The sequence below is a fragment of the Seriola dumerili genome, unplaced genomic scaffold, assembly GCF_002260705.1.
Source record: "Seriola dumerili isolate Sdu_G_001 unplaced genomic scaffold, Sdu_1.0 BDQW01000291.1, whole genome shotgun sequence".
Lineage (NCBI taxonomy): Eukaryota > Metazoa > Chordata > Actinopteri > Carangiformes > Carangidae > Seriola > Seriola dumerili.
In genome coordinates, this window is record NW_019174546.1 from 3,301,050 (window position 1) to 3,318,265 (window position 17,216).

General features: G+C 40.1%; 2 protein-coding genes across 2 annotated transcripts; one reads left to right on the forward strand and one right to left on the reverse strand.

The window, feature by feature from the left end:
• Positions 1-142: 142 nt before the first annotated feature.
• On the reverse strand, positions 143-9,699 carry samd7 (sterile alpha motif domain containing 7). The gene is made up of 9 exons (XM_022758137.1): positions 9,363-9,699; positions 4,956-5,093; positions 4,498-4,621; positions 4,081-4,205; positions 3,883-3,964; positions 1,995-2,671; positions 1,778-1,893; positions 1,584-1,694; positions 143-828 (listed from the first exon to the last, which is right to left on the reverse strand). The coding sequence occupies exons 2-9, from the start codon at positions 5,056-5,058 to the stop codon at positions 592-594; spliced, it is 1,575 nt and encodes a 524-aa protein (XP_022613858.1). The 5' UTR covers positions 5,059-5,093; positions 9,363-9,699; the 3' UTR covers positions 143-591.
• A 4,481-nt stretch (positions 9,700-14,180) lies between these two features.
• On the forward strand, positions 14,181-15,206 carry LOC111231225 (apolipoprotein D-like). The gene is made up of 4 exons (XM_022758263.1): positions 14,181-14,300; positions 14,473-14,594; positions 14,720-14,808; positions 14,963-15,206. Exons 1-4 carry the CDS (start codon positions 14,181-14,183, stop codon positions 15,202-15,204), a joined length of 573 nt encoding a protein of 190 aa, XP_022613984.1. The 3' UTR covers positions 15,205-15,206.
• The last annotated feature ends 2,010 nt before the right edge of the window (positions 15,207-17,216 follow it).

A 17,216-nucleotide genomic window follows, 5' to 3' on the forward strand; every position in this document is an offset into this window, starting at 1 on the left:
TAAAATAAATTATTCTTGATTGTCACTTATTTTTTCCTTACCATGACAGGAAGACAGTACTGCAGGTTTCTATGTAGAAAAACACTATTTATACAATCCAAAAAACACAAAAGGTATCAAACATCCAAATCCAAAAATCTTTGATATTTAATTTTTTCATTACAAAATCCTTCCCATGTTATTTCTATGGTCTTTTATGCTGGCCTACTAGAGAAATGACATTTAGCAGCTGAAAAAAATAATTTTGAAGCCACAATCAGACATTTAGAGACGGCCTGTAATGTAAAAGAGAAAAGAAAAATGAGAACCCTCTTAGCATCTCATAACTCAAAATCCCCACCACTCCACTGTCAGAAATATATGCACATATATATATATAAAATACAAATATTTAGCAGACACCTGGGCCTAGTATGGACCTGTGTATCAAAAACCCAGGTAGCAAATAGTAAAAAAAGCATCTTCAATCCAGTTAATCATCATGTAAACAAAACCACCACTGTGACAGCAGCAGTCCTTCAGTTACAGTGCCATGCCATAGGTGCAGACTGGGCCTTGTTCGGTTCACATCTGTCCACATATCAGTGCCGATTAGGCTGTCTCACTGCTGGCAGATGGAGGGGAATTGTTCTCTGTCTCGTGAAGGTGCTCTGTGGATTTGAGGACATCAGGGTCTCTTGGACTTGCCATCATTTCCTCACTGTTGCAGTTAACAGGGGAGCCGATCTCTGAGGACCGGTCCCCGGGCTTCTCAGTAGTGGCGTGCAGGTTGGTGGTGGAGATTGGCAGGTTCATCATGTACAACATGCTGCCCAGGCGCTTGGACACCTGTGGAAGAATAAAAAGAGTTGACACATATTAGATCCACAGTGTTCATTTAATTGCTTTTGTTGCTTGTCGATACTGCAGAGGACTGGGTGTCACAATTATCAACACCTGCGCCCCACAGGCCTTTCTCACAGATGACACAATAGGAAAAGCACAGGTGTAAATTATAGAATGAACGATGGCTGAACTCCATTTAGTTGCTTCAGTTTTTAATGACCCTGGTATCATGCATGCTCACTGGGACACTTTAATAAAGCAGAGCCATTGTTAATGTCTTTTATTATCTTTTATAAGCCTTTGATTATGATATTATGTAAATCTGGTAAGACAATGTAATTAGATCAAATAGAGTTTAATTAATATCAAACACTCAGTGGTCACTTTATGGTGGAGCTAGTTAATGCATATATCTAATCAGCCAATCATGTGACAGCAACTCAGTGCAATGCAGACATGCTGTCTACTCTGTGTACACTGTAAATACAACACACTTCAGTCATTTTGTTACAGAGTTTTTCCTCATCCATATGGAGGATCTGAGGATAGACATGTGATTTAGGGCTATATAAATAAGACTTACAAGAATCACAGGCTCACCAGCTTACACATCTCAACAGAGAGTGACCATGACAGGCTTTATGAAAAATGGGCATTTGTAAGGCTTATGTCAAAGTGGCACACATGCCCCATATTTCAACAGGTTATCAGGCGGTTTCTTTTATGACAGGGGTTCAATCAGAGTGTGTGTTTCATACCTGTGAGCGGATCTTAAGTGCCGGCCCCAGCTTCAGCCCCAGTGTGTCCAGTAGATGCTCCTCTGAGAGGAGGGGCAGCGTCTCCCCATCAATCATATGGTCCTTGAATGTCTGCAGAGTGCAATCACCCCACATTAGCACAACAAAGACACAACAGAAAGAATATAATACATCAGTTAAACACAAGTACCAACCTGAGCGTAATCTGAACACGTGGGTATACTGTTGATAAAGTTATAAACATCATTCACTGTCCACTTCCTTATGTCCTCTGACACCTCATTACCATTGAGAAAGAGATTCGGTGGACCTGGCAAATAAAGAGTACATACAAGTTAAATCATTGCTAAAAGAATCATTTTACAATTCCAGGCATTGTAATTACGTTTTGCATTTATTTCCCAAACTCACCAGGGGGAAGGAAACCATTTCCAGGGACGGGGAACATGTAAGGCATCCCTGTGAGAGCTCCACCTGCAGAGGGATACATGAATTTCTCCTGGAAAGCTGAACATTGGCTGGATATGTCTTTGTCATTTGTGCCACTGTTGGCCACATCAGAGCAACTCTCCTGACTGTTCACACAGGCTTTACGCAGGGCTGCCTCCCCTTCTTTGTAATTCTTCCTGCTTCCTGTGGCGTGTTCAGGGTCTATTTTTGCTTGATGGTGCGTTTTGCTGGCGGCACATTCCTCTCCCATGTCCCCCTTTGCCTCCACCTCCTTCTCCTCCCCTGATGTGGCTCCTGGGCTCTGCTCTACACTTTTATCTTCAGTTTGGCCCTTCAGGTTGGTCACATGGCTTTCTGCACTCTTGTGTGTAGTTGGTCTTCTGCCAGCCCTGCGTCCCCTCTCCCTGTGCAGCGTGCTGATTGGTGGGTAAGGGCTGGCTGACATGAGTATGCTGTTGGAGTGAAGTTCGTCCAGGGTGGGACGGTGGACGAAGACATCGTGGCCATCCGGCATGCGCTGACGACCTCTAAAGGCCATGGGGTTGGAAGGGTAAGACATGGGATTGTCAATTCCCATCAGTCCCTTCTGGTGAGCATTTTCCAGCTCCTTCTGATGCAGGATGGCATTCATCTCCATTCTGAATGAGAGCACATAGAAATGTGTTAGTTTACAGCATTTTTTCACACATGCCTAAAACTTTTGCAGAGTACTGTATGTCTAAGAATGCTTTCAAAAATATAAATAATAATTGTTTATTTTTATCAATTTACAAAATGCAAAGTGAGCAAACAAAAGAAAAATCTAAATCAAATCAACATTTGGTGTTACTAGCCTTTGCCTTCAAACCAGCATCAATTCTTATAGGTACCCTTGCACAAAGTCAGGGATTTTGTAGGATTATAGTCAGGTGTATGATCAACCAATTATACCAAACAGGTGCTAATGATCATCAGTATCACATGTAGGTCGAAACACAGTCATTAACTGAAACAGAAACAGCTGTGTAGGAGGCTTAAAACTGGGTGAGGAACAGCCAAACTCTGCTACCAAGGTGAGGTTGTGGAAGACAGTTTCATGTCACAGGTCATACACCATGGCAAGACTGAGCACAGCAACAAGACACAAGGTAGTTATACTGCATCAGCAAGATCTCTCCCAGACAAAGATTTCAAAGCAGACTGGGGTTTCAAGATGTGCTGTTCAAGCTCTTTTGAAGAAGCACAAAGAAACGGGTGATGTTGAGGATCGTAGACGCAGTGGTCGACCAAGGAAACTTAGTGCAGCAGATGAAAAACACATCAAGCTTATTTCCCTTTGAAATTGGAAGATGTCCAGCAGTGCCATCAGCTCAGAACTAGCAGATTCTGCAGCAGGACAACGACCCCAAACATATAGCCTATGTCATTAAGAACTATCTTCAGCGTAAAGAAGAACAAGTCCTGGAAGTGATGGTATGGCCCCCACAGAGCCCTGATCTCAACACGGAGTCTGTCTGGGATTACATGAAGAGACAGGATTTGAAGAAGCCTACATCCACAGAAGATCAGTGGTTAGTTCTCCAAGATGTTTGGAACAACCTACCAGCTGAGTTCCTTCAAAAACTGTGTGCAATTGTACTTAGAAGAATTGATGCGGTTTTGAAGGCAAAGGGCGGTCACACCAAATATTGATTTAATTTAGATTTCTCTTCTGTTCATTCACTGCATTTTGTTAATTGATGAAAATACTGAATAAAGAATGCTGATAGAGAATGCTGAAAATGTCTGTTTTATCCAACAAAATGTGGTGCAGACTTTTGTGTAGGTGGAATGTTTTTGTCAGATGTTGATGATATTCTGCACATGCTACCTGGCTATATTTTGCTTGTGAATGAGCTCCTGTCGCCGAGCAACTGTTTCCATGGGTTCTGAGGGTAAGAAGCCATAGCCAGCTGAGAAAAAAGAAAGGGAGACGGGCTGTGAGTACTCATTCACACTCCCTTCAAACTATTAAGACAGACTGGGAATTCTCTCAGGCATGAATGTGTGATGGCCCATCCATGCTCACCTGCTCCGGGGAAAGCCCGCCCAGGGAGGACATTGGCATGTGGGGGCATTGGTGGACCCAGGTGAGGCCCCATGTGGATCTGTCTGGCCTCAGAAGCCACCATCTCAGTGGGGGGAACCAACTCCCTGTTGGGAGAAAAGCATGGAAAAATTCATTAGTTCATTTAACATGATTTCTAGGGGATAAACAGAGAATAATGATGGGCCTCTTTCATGAGGAACTCAATTAAATAATTTAGATTTTGATTCAAGGTCCCTCTACAAGGCCGGGGCCACAGGATGGAAGATGGAAGACCCAATGTAGTTTCAAATTTCAAACAAATTTGCGATTAATTAAAATTGTGTAGACTGAAATAACACAGAGAAAACTTTTTCCATAGAACTACTTTAAGATTTAAGAGTGAGTTCAGGTAAGGACCTCTCCATGAAGTGAGGTTCGAACTGCGCTGGGACACCCTGTAACCTCTGCTGCCCCTGGGCGAGGATCTGTGGAGCCATGGCCATCTGGTTCCTCATTATCAACTCCTGCCTCTGCCTCAGCTCTGCAAGAGAAGAAGAAGCACCACAGGTCACTTGGGGGCAAGTTTAGTCACAACACGTCAGACATGCTCTGACTGCAAAAGCTGGAGACTGCAGGTAACAAACACTAAAATCAATACATAGTAGACAAGGTCATAAGGTTGGATTAACCTGTTTGGAGCTCCAGATTCAGACCAAATTGAGATGGTGTCAGGAAAAATTTATAAACCAAAAAATGTTCTGCATGTAATTGAAGCTGTATTATTTTATTTAGTTTTTCAAATTTTCTTGGACTCCTGCCAACATTTTGTGTTGCTATGTTATTATTGGTTAGTTTCCTCTGTTTTTCTTTCTCACCTCCAGCTGACATGCCGTTCACCAGACGGTACCAGTGTTTTTCATCCAAAGCCCCCTGCTCTCCCAGTGCCGTCATCTTCCTCAGCTGCTCCCGTGGAGTCATGACACACACAACCTTTGACCTCCACGTGAATATTGCTGAAGTTAAAAAAGAGGGTCAAATCAGGAGATGCATTCTGGAAAAATGGGAAAACTTAACTGAAAAACTTACACTATAATATCGTGTATAATACAAAATGAGGTGAGTTTACATATTTTACATTTGTATAAGTGTATCATGGATTAAATTTAAATAACTGAAATTATAAATAAATAATATTCTCTCTGTGGCAATGCTGTAGATTTTTTCTTGCAATTTCCTGTTACTACCACTAGAGTGCAGTAGTTCTCTATCTCGATCTATGTCGCTTAAAATAGCTGTTGGTCATAAGGTGACTGATCTTTGTGCTAGAATATATGTATAAGCCTATATTTTTCCATTAGTAGAATACAAATGAGGAGTACAAATGCAAACATGGGCGAAACATAGAGTTTTTTTTTCATTCTGCTAAATAAACTTTACTATTTCTACAGAATAGAAAATTTATTTTATTTGTTGCAGAAAATGTCATGCGTCATGTCAGTGAACCCGTTTGTGCAAAAATATTTACCAAAAAATGTAAATTACATATTAAAATGTATATTATCATTAATTATTAATAAAAACAAAATATGTTGTTGTAATAATTTCATAAAATTTTCTAATAAATGAATATATAATTATAACATTAATGGCCGTTGCAAACAAAGTTAGTGTATAAATTCCATGGTATTTGGCATTGGTTCATATATGCTTGTCCCTGTACAAAGAAATCTTAAATGAATAAATAAATGAACATAACTGAGATTTAGAAGAGAATAAGTATTGGAAGCCTGGACCCACACAAACACTGGCGAAGTTCATTCCCTAACCTTTGACCCTTACTCTCACCTCTTACTTTAACCCTAGCATTAAGTATTAATCTTAAACCAACCTTAACCCTCACCGTAATGTAAACCTAATCCTTCATTTGAATTTAACCCCTAAATCCAAATCCTAACCCTAGCCCTTAAAGATGTGAAGACCAGGAAAAACAATCCCTTATTGGAGGAATTTTCTCATCTTTCTATCCCTGTAAGCACACTTGGTCCCTTGGTAAGTAGAGTAATGAAAGGACGCACGTGTACACTCACACTCATACATACACATACACACTTACTCCAAATGGCCAAATTGTTCTTGGCTGAGCCAGCAGCTTGTGTACACAAGCAGAATCGACTTAGACACCTCCAATTAACCTTCCACACTGCAGAAATCCCATTACAAAATATGATACTGTAAACGACAGCACAATAATCCAGTTCTGCTAATCCAAGGCCAGGGTGCAATGTGTTTCTGGATAAATAAAAAAGAAGCTAAGTCACACGAAACTTCACCAACCGACCACATATTTAGATGATGTTAATATATCCTGATTTTAATTATATTTTACTGATATTTTTATCTACGTATGAGATGTGTGTAAACTGTGCTTACGTAGTTGGCCACATTATTTCTTCTGTCCCCTCCCCCAGACAAATGCTGCCATAAGATTTGCCCTGAGGCCTTGTGCATTATCCACAGTCCCTCAAGTTGCCTCTGAAGTCCATCTAATCTGAGGGCTGTAATCCCCTTGTTAGTCCCGCAACAGTCTGCTAGCTACATCTGCTGACCTGCCTGCAGCCCGCCCTGCTGGCCCGTCCCACCCCCATCCCCACCTTCCCAGGCCCCTGCTACCCCCAGGATCCTATTAGCTAAGTCCTGGCTATACAGCACTTTAAAGGGATGTGTTGGAGGTAATCCGCACGTTTAGAGTTTTACCCTCAGCAAACCTTGCCTGTAAGCATCCCGGACAATACACCCTAAGTGCTAAGCCTATTAGCCTCCATTAGCTCCCAGGATGTCCTAAAAACACCTTGGGGATAAATCTGGGGATGCAATCGGTTTATGTGGTGCTATGTGGTGAGAACACATGCACCCTGCCTCCACCTCCATCTCTGCCAATGTCACAACAGCTAGCATCAGCAAATGAGGAGAAATGTATTTCTACATTTATGTCTGTAATTCCCAAGTGGGCACTAAGCTCTGAGCCTAAGGGCCTTGTGTAATGTATTCTCGCCTTTACATACTCTCGACTGGGAATGAATGATTTACAGTTTATATGAGATACCATAAACCACTGCAGATATTTCAAAATGATTGGGCTTGTAAAGTGCTGAAGTTAAGTGTAATTGAACAGCTCACACACTTAGTGATTAAATCAAAAGAATCAAAATTTGAACTTAATAAATTAGTTTGATCCCTGACTCAAAAGAAACAGTGCATCAAGTAAACCTGTGTTCAGATAAAAAAGTATCACAAACATCTTATTGCCTCAGAAAAACAGTGGCCTGTGTTAGTCCCCACTTTATACTGAATCCCTGAAGACGCTTCCATCTGGATGAAAATGTCTGTCTATAAAGTTGTGACTTTATTGTCTATCCAGTTAACTGCAAATGACATTTGTCCTTGCTATTTCTGTTGAACACCAGCAAAATCCTGATGCGGTATTTTGTATAAAAATATAAAAAACTGGGAAAAAAAATGTGTATATACAAACTGATTTACTACGTCAAGTTGAGTTCTTTCTTACCCTCATAATAGTTGTTGGTAGGAACTTGCTGTGAATCAGTGGTGGAAGAAGTATTAAGATCTGTTACTTTAGTAAAAGCAGCAATGCCACAGTATAAAATACTCAATTACAAGTAAAAGATTTGAATACTCCAGTAAAGTAAAAGTACCTGAAAGTACAGCACTTGAAAATCATGTCCATAAAGCATGTAGCATATGAGATAAACTAAAAACTATATATTTGTAAGTGTGAGATTTGCTGATAATGTAACTGATAAACACATTTTTTAAATTGTGGTTCACATTTAAAATGCAAACTGAGAAAGGAAATATGTAATCTCCTGTCAGGTTAGGAATCTTATTTATTATTCTGCAGACAGAATATTTTTTCATCCAAATGGTTAAAAGAGTCTTTGAGGATTCTTGAAACACCTTCAGAGCAGGATTGAGCATTATTGAACAACCGTATTGGCTTTTCAAAGATAGCAGAGTAGTAATTTTTCAGAAAAATAGCTCTGTGAATCGAAAGTAATGGAAGTACATGAAAAGCACAAACTGGGGCTGGGCTTGTGTGAACTTGAGCCATTTGGAGGAATCTTTTCCGAGGCCTGTTCGATCACAGCTAACACTTTGATTGGGTTTTGTTTTAAGTCTCTAAAGTGAAGTTGTAGCCTGAGACTTGAGGCATACTGCTGTAACACATGTTCAAACTTGACCTTGCATGAACTTCTTTGTTGGTGTGAGAACCTCACACGCCAACTTTAAGTGGCTTCAGCATTTTGTGAGTGAATCTGTTGTCAAAGGTGAGCTCGACAAACTCTTGTCATATTTCCTTAACAAGCAGAGGCCACACCGCAGCTGCCAAATCCAGGGATTGGACTCCTTGGATTTGCTGTTGCCTGGTTAATCTCATTACAAGAATGAATTAAAGGGAAAAATTGCTGACGACTTAGATGGAGCCCTGAGGAGGTCATATCAGACAAGACAGAAGTATTGTCTAGTCCTTCCTAATCCCTTCACACACAACACACATACACACTGGTACACACACTCTAAAGCCATGCATATTCTGTCAGTTGCATGAAGCATGTAAGATTTCAGGAGACTTGCTGCAGGTTTTTCTTGTTGATTTAAGAATTACATTTGGTGCCATAAGATCACATGACAAAGTGCGTAAAAAGATGGTGATTGAACGGATAAAATTAAACATAAATGAATTTATAGAAATATTTAATTTGGATAAGTGTATTCACCGTGTATTTAATATTACTTTAATTATCATTATTATTATTTTTATTATTATCATTATTATTATTATTATTATTATTATACATTCAAATGCTATTTACAGAATCTGGGCTAATTATTAGGTTAATTATACAGAATTCAAGGTTGTTCCTCTAATCGCATTGGCCTTTAGATTAATCACTTACTGAGGGATCAGCAGCCTTTTATACCAATTACTGCTCACATTTTGCATGACAGTTTGAAAACTTTTGCATTGTGTGCTGTGAAACTTTAGCAATGTGCATGAATTTTAAAGTTGTTGCTGTAATTTTTGATCACATACTAATGCATCAGACACTTATATACTGTAGAATAAACATAAATAGATTTTGCACCTTTACAAGAATAACTGCAGAGTAGTAAAAGGAAGAAAATCAGTCACAAAAAGAAGCATAAGACGGATGGAAGAGGAAAGTGGGAAGTAGTAAAAGAGGAAGTTTTAATTGACTTACCTTCAAGTTCACACCAGTAAGCAGAGCTCTGAACGGGGTTTATCCCAATTCAGGTAAAAAACAAAAAAAAAACCAAGTCAGAAACTTAAATGAAAAGCCTTTGGAGATCTCACTGCACTGTACTGTCTCTGTACTGTCCCTCTTTCCCTTACAACTAAACGGCCTCCCACTAACAAGCCAACTGGTCCGAGCGCAGTCTGCTGCCAGGTAGCTGCCTTAACTAAAAAAGACCTTTTAAATACAGATTCGTTTCATCTCCATTAGCTGGCCTTATCTCCTGTGGTAAGCCCTCCCTGTCCTGACATCACTGTGATCTCCCATCCAACTGCTTGCCGCACCTTGCAACTGATGTGTAATTACTATAGCAGCACTGGTCCTAAGCATGGAGTGCTAAACCTCTTTCAACGTTTACCTCACTAATCCCTTGTTAGCACTTTAGGCCATAGTTAAGACACCTAAATGCTTAGCTTCCTTTTCCAGTGGCAAAATGGCCAACCCCTCCTTAACTGCTCTGTGGCCACATGCAGAGAAGCGACATGATGCAGCTTGTAGACTTTATAAACCATAGAGATCCATCTTGTTTTTGTTTTTCTCCACATGTCTTGTTTGGGTGTCAGAAGTATTGCGCTCCCCGGGGTGCCAGAGGGTTGACCCAAACATGCTTGGTGGTAATTTGCTAGAAATCCGACTAAATGTTGGCCGGATCATCCTCTCAGACCACTTAATCTGACAGTTTGTGCTCACCAACCGCTTACAGCATGGGCCTGCACTTCCTCTGTGAATGATGTTTTTGTTAATGCCCGGTGGCAGCTAGGTGTGCACAATTGTTGGGTTGGGTGGTGATTTTGCCAGACATCAGACACGATGTGGAGTGTGTGTGTATGTGTGTGTGTGTGTGTGAGGGTGGGTGCTTCTGTCTCCCTGTACTGTCTCTAGGAAAGCAAAGAACTTGTGGAAGACTGAATAACCTATGGGCCAGGACACTGTTGTGTTGATTATCATATACTATACACAAATACACTCAGATCGTAGTTAATTAAGTACACCTAGCTAAAACTAATGCAGTCTAATACACCGGTCCTGCAATAAATCCTCCTCTCATACAGGTTATAATGTTCAGTGTTTGTTGAGTTAATTCTGTTGAGTCAGAATTAAATATATTGCATCTAAAATGCTGATATCAGCCTATGAAATACCAATCATTTGCAAGTCTTTGATTATAAAGTGTAAAAATCACACCAGGTTGCTAAATCTCCCAGATTCCCAGGAAAAAAACAAATGGTACAATGTCTATATCCTCATTGCTGGAACATTTGACCAGTCGTGAATACACTACAATGAAAGGCTTGATAAAATCAGCTTTGTTTTCAGATGTGTTTGTATGTATTTGTGTGTATGCAGGTGAGTAATATATAATACATATTGTATGTATGTGTATATGACCTGACCTGAACAGTCCTTTTCACTTTTGCTTCTTGTGAAACATTTTGTAACCTCTGGTTTTAATGAGCTCTATACATATTATTATTGTATTATCATTTGGCAATGATGACTGATTAAAGATTGTGGTGAAGCTGCACTGATCTGCTTGGTCCGTTCAGACTGAAAAACACTCAACAGCTTTTGGGTGGATTTTGGAGTTGAGTTGAATTTGAGACTTTTTCTAGTTTGTTCTCAGTATGAACTTTTTAGGTTCACCCCCCTGACCTGACCGGTATCATGCTGTCAGTAGATCTTTCAGCTATTCTTTTTTCATCAATCAATTTTCATGTTTGTTTCATCTCATACAAAACATGGGCTGTGATGGGTTTGGCTCTGGTGACTGTGCAGGCATGTTTTTCCAAAATGATATGCAGATACTTTATGTCTCAGTATCCTGTTGAAGCTATCCCTGTGACATGAAGGGGTGTACCTGGTCATCAGCAAAGCTCACAGGTGCACTGTGGCACTCAAATGATGCTCATGTGGTGCCTGATGTGTGCCAGGAAATCACTTACTACACCATTACAGCACATTACATCACATTACATAAGATGGGGCATTTAGACTCAACTCTCACCATGTTACAATCATAGACTTTATGTTGGCTATAACAGACGCAGATGCAGAAATGTGTTGGACAAGGTGATACGTCTCTGCTCTACTGTAATCCAGGTATGATGATCAGGTATCCGCAGTAGCCTTATCCTTTTGTTGTTAGCTTGCATGAATTGTGTGTGGAAAGTTGCCATTCTGTACATCAGAGCTGTTATTTCTGTACATACAGTATGCCTATTAGTAGCTTGACCATAAACTTTAATAATCCGGGCCCTTCTCCCATGAGCTCTCATATAAAACTTTGAAACTGCTTTCTCTCAGAGCAGTTTCTGAATGTGTATTTTTTGGTTTTGAGAGCTCAGCAGCTGACCTCTCACAACCAATCATAACACATCCATATTTTCTAACTAAGATCACATTTAATTTATTTTAATGTTTATTCAGATATTGAACCTGTTCAACCTGTTACCTTTCTGTCTATTTCATTGAGTTTTCTCAAGCTGGCAGTTCTGGTAACAACAGGTTAACGTATCTGTACTTTTACTTGAATCTGCTTTCAATTAAGTAGACAAGCATTTTGAATACAAGGCTTTTGTTTGTAATCGACTGTTATTATGGTGTGGTTTTACTACTTTTATTTATGTAAAGGAACTGAATACTTCTTCCACCACTGTGGCAACCATAGAAGGAGATGCAGTAATGGTTGTACCAATGGGAAAAATATGAACAGTATAATAACATCAGATGTAATAGTAGTAAGGCTGATCATTTTTTACTGAAAAGAGAGAAAAAACCCTAATAAAGGATTTAGGAATTAAGTGAACAGAGCATTAGGACATGTAAACCGCTAATTTAGGAATCTTCTAGGTGTAAGCTTTTTATAAGGGATTTTCTGTCCTTCTTGTTTGCACTCAGTATTACAGAGTCACAGTAAGGCGAAAGGATCAGAGCAGGTTTAACCTTGAGAAACAGGCTCAGCTATAAATTCACTGGGTCAGTGCAGACACGGACACCATCCATCTTCTAATTACAGGAACAATCTGCCTGAATTTCTGTGTTCTTCATAATAGAATGACAACTATACTGAAACTGTAATCCCGCTAAGGTGGAAGCTTTACGTCTTTTACGCATGATGGAAATCTTGTTTAGGTCTCGATTAGTGAGATCCTGGATTGTAGGATTCTTTAGGATCAAGAATCCCTGAAATAACAGGAAAAGCCTTAGATCCTTGTAGTAAATTCAGAGAAAACACTGTAGTTCTGTATCTCAAAAACAACTTTAGGTTGAAGTTATTTTTTCTCAAGTATAGTAATTCTAGACCAGTAATCTTCAACCTAATAAAGTAGTTCTGTTCACATGTCTGCATCAATAAAAGAATACATTGTCCTGTGACATTTTCAATGTCAAGTGCCCCGTCAGAAGAGGTGCACTTTTCATAAGGTGAAAAGGGGCCCCCAATGGCCCCTCATTTTGACACATTTTGCAATACCAACTATAAGGCCCATTAAACCTCCCATAAAGGCACTATGCAGTGTACCGCCACGGCCCCCTGATGATGTATGTGTCTCCCCAAGAGAGATGTTGCCAACAGAGCATTTCCCACTGCCTAACTAGTGTCTAGCAAAACCCTGCATGTGAGACATCCAGAGAACATCTCTAAATTGTACCATCTACTAATGGATGTTAGCTAACATTTGCTGATTAGCACTAAACATAAACAGAGGGTTGATGGTAGTGCAGTGGAGTTGTCCTTAAAAACAGATACAGAAATACATAATTTTATAAATGTAACAAGCACAAATTATTTTGAGGTAAATGCTAATGTCAGCATGCTAACCTGCTCATGTTAACATGTTAAGCAGAAATATTGTTTGACAGTTTAATTTTAAAATTGTGGTTGAGTGTCTTTAACGATAGAAACAGAAATATAAAAAAGCTTGCAATAATCAGATATTATTTTGAGTCTTGTCAACATGCTAACATGCACACAATGACAATGCTAGCATGCTAGTGTTATCATGCTAATAGTTATAATATTTGTTGTATTAATTATTTATTTATTATCATTACTATTATTATTGTAAATTTTTTAATTAGCCTATATTTTACTTGTAACCACAAACTCCAATTTTATGTTGGTGCTGGAGGAAAAGTCAGGGAATCACCAAAGTCATAAATGTTTGTTCAAAATTTTATGCCAAATACATTTGTTGAGTTATTTCAGTCACCTACTAAAGTGGTGGAAACACTTTAGTCCAGACTTAAATGAACTACAGTAGACCAATATCATGATGTCACACTACATCACTATACAGTACCTAACTATGAAATATCATAATATACATTATAAATACTCCTAATCATTTGCTTAAATTCAAGGAATCCGTTATTAACAACAGCAAAAGGTCTGTGTACCACACTAATCTGACTTTTACACTAACCTGTCAATCATCTCTTCTTCTGTCAGAGGCCTGTTTAAACACAAAATAATTATGTGAACAGGTGCCAATTCCCACACACACTCCACAACTTTCTCAAAATAGCCTTGATGTAAACACTAAGGGGGGGGGCGGCAGAATGTGGTCACTGATGTATAAAAACACCATCAAAACTCAGACCGTCACTGCTACCCGGTAACACAGGTAAGCTGCAGCTATGATTCTCTCCTATCGTCTACTGGTGACTATTTTTTGTGAATATGTAACAAAGATGCTTTTTATTTTGTTTTAACACTGAATAACTGAACTGCCTTTTTTGTTCTCTACAGGTCGTGGAGAAAAGATGAATGCCATCCAGGTGATTTCCATCACTCTGCTGTCCGTCCTTGCAGCCAATGCTCAGGTCATCGTGCCAGGAAGATGCCCCAAGCCTGCTGTTCAGGAGAACTTTGATGCTGCCAAGGTGAATACCAAACCAAATATACTGTGGGGAAACAAGACTGCATTTTTCTACCTTTTCTATAATTGAACAAACTATACCTTGCAGGATGACAATTTTTGTAACTGGAAAAAAATACTTGAAGACATGTCAAGCCTGACATAATGCTCCGATGTTCCCTGTGCTTCCCCTGCAGTATCTTGGTACATGGTATGATATCCAGAGACTGCCACACGCTTTCCAGAAAGGCGAGTGCAGCACTGCTACCTACAGCCTGAAGAGCCCCGGAGTAGTTGGCGTCCTCAACAGGGAGCTGCTGTGAGTACTATGACTGCATCTTTAATGGCTTTACAGTGGTGGAGTATTCAGTTCCTTTATCTAAATAAAAGTAATGTGCCAGTATAGCACAAATATCTTTTGACATTTTACTGTCCGTCTCTTAGTGCTGATGGGACCATTAACTCCATCAGTGGCTCTGCCATGGCCAAGAACCCCTCTGAGCCTGCCAAGCTGCTGGTGTCCTTCTTTGAGAGTAAGGACCCTAATTTATCCCAAACTTCTCTGGGATGCTGGAAAGATGATACCAACACTTGATATTGTAGATATAGGACATTGAGAAATTTTGAAAACTTGCAATACACAGAGATAATTGTTTACTTGACTGTGCTGTCCCTTTACACCACCAGACTCCCCCCCTGCCCCCTACTGGGTTCTGTCCACCGACTATGACAGCTACTCTCTGGTCTACAGCTGCACTGATCTCGGTGTGCTCCATGTGGAGTTCGCCTGGATCATGAGCAGGCAGCCCACCCTGCCTGAGGAGACCCTTGAGGACCTGCACAGCACCCTATCCTCCATCGGCGTCAATGTGGACAAGCTGCTCACCACCAACCAGGACGCAGCTTACTGCAGCGCCATGCAGCAGTAAACTGACTGAGAGAGTTAATCCTGACTCAGCCTACAGACGTACACACCGCTGTGTGTTATGTATCGTTGTATTTATGACTGTACTCTCACTGGTGTACATCTCACTGTATGCCTCATGCAAAGTCAATGCAATAAACGTGTTTAAACAGAAGTGCAGCTTTTGGAGTCAGTTCTGTGGTCTGATGAAATACAATACTGATTACTTATGAACTGTCCGCTACAGTACTTCTGTTGTGATGTTACTAAAATGGCTGCTCGGTCAATGGGTTTGGGCTTAGATATTAAGCATCTTTTTGACAGTAATCTGCACATGGTGAAGCTTAAAAACCTGAGAACCAATGGTCTGAACTGCATGTTTAACAACCAATTTTTAATGCAGACACACAAGTGGCCAGGCTGATGCAGTGAAAAACAGGCTTACAGGCAAAGGGGATGACAAGTGGGCAGTCAGTCAGGCAAGCACAGACAACAGGTTACAAAAAAACAGGTAGCTGGCACATAGGAGAACACAAGGGAACAAAAAATAGAGGAACTGACAAGGAACTTGTGACAATGGCAGGTTTAAATACTGGCTTGGATGATGATGGAACAGGGATGGACATGGGGACAGGAAGAAAGTCTGGGGACATCTGGTGGGCGGATGGAAAATAGCAGGTCTGGGCAGATGAAGGGACAAACATGGCGAGAGAAATAAGCAGGGGCTGGAGACAAGGGCCGAGGGGAAGTGAGGAGCAGATCGTGACAGGATTTTAGCCTATTATTGGTGAAAAACATCTTTTGGCTGTTATGGCAAGACAGGAATAACATGTTTAAAACACTTTCATTCATTAGTTTCCCACATAGACAAGAAGCCAGAAAGATAACTGTTATCGACCTCAAAAACATAAAGCCGGTTCTGAAAGTAGAACATCAAAGACGTCATTGTCAATGCAGCTTTGCATTACGTTAAAATACTCTTGCTGGAGAATCCTGGTGTCCTAGTGGTCAATCGGCATGACAACCACAATGTCCCCTATTTTATTGTGACTGGAAACCTTTGTTACCTGTCATACCTCTCTGTCTCCTAACATTTCCCTGAATTTATATTGTTAACCATCAAATAAAAAGGCAAAATGTGAAATTACACAATTACCTTTAAAAATACAACACCATTATCTTGTTTTGTATATGAGACCAGCTGTTAAACACAAATTCTTCCCTGCATCACTCAACAAATGTTGGTGCTTTCATGTGATCTTTGGAATATGAATTACAAACACCTAATATGACTGTCAGATTAAAGTTCTGAGATGAAACCAAGATGAACACCTACATTTTAAAAAAAGAAGCAAGTATGTGAGAATGAAACAAATAAAGCATGGGTGGTTTAAAATGAGACTTTTCTGACTCCCAAGGACTCACAACAGTGTTAACTTAAATTATTTGCGGTATATTACATTAGTACCTAGTATTCATCTGTACCTGAAGAAAATATCACACTTTTTTTTTTTTTTTTTAAATAAAGGAACCATTTCAGTGTTAGGAGTCCTTTGGAGGCTGAAATCCCTGTTACACTGGAAGATTTGCGTTTGTATTGGTCACTGAATGTGAATGTGTAAAAAGTCTTTTGAAATGCATATTGCAGTATGGTATTCTGGTACTTTAAATACTATTATTTGCCTTTGTAGTTGAGAATGAGCTCAAGGTCAAACACAAAACACACAACATAGATTTTTGTTTCTACAGGTTTATTGCATTGACTTTGCACAACATGGACAAAGCGAGGCATACCACACACTGCACATAGTGAGTCGTGCCATAAGTCCATGTCGTCCTGTATCTCGCAGTGTTGTAGGCTGAAATAGGAGAATCTCTGTTTACTGGTTCATGGGGGAACAGTAATCCACGTCCTGGTTGGTGGGGACCATCTTCTCTACACTGACTCCGATGGAGGACAGGAGGCTGTGCAGCTCCTCGATGGTCTCCTCAGACAGGGTGGGCTCCCTGCTCAGGATCCAGGTCAGCTCCTTGTGG

What these genes read in the sequence shown, in the direction of transcription:
- samd7 (XM_022758137.1), bottom strand. Translation starts at nt 5,058, where the DNA reads ATGACTCCACGGGAGCAGCTGAGGAAGATGACGGCACTGGGAGAGCAG. An exon ending in AAATGGTTTCCTTCCCCCTG is followed by an intron (nt 1,894 to 1,994) that starts GTGAGTTTGGGA and finishes TTTATTTGCCAG; the next exon opens with GTCCACCGAATCTCTTTCTC. An exon ending in CGTGTTCAGATTACGCTCAG is followed by an intron (nt 1,695 to 1,777) that starts GTTGGTACTTGT and finishes TGCACTCTGCAG; the next exon opens with ACATTCAAGGACCATATGAT.
- LOC111231225 (XM_022758263.1), top strand. Translation starts at nt 14,181, where the DNA reads ATGAATGCCATCCAGGTGATTTCCATCACTCTGCTGTCCGTCCTTGCA. An exon ending in AGAACTTTGATGCTGCCAAG is followed by an intron (nt 14,301 to 14,472) that starts GTGAATACCAAA and finishes CTTCCCCTGCAG; the next exon opens with TATCTTGGTACATGGTATGA. An exon ending in GCTGGTGTCCTTCTTTGAGA is followed by an intron (nt 14,809 to 14,962) that starts GTAAGGACCCTA and finishes TTACACCACCAG; the next exon opens with ACTCCCCCCCTGCCCCCTAC.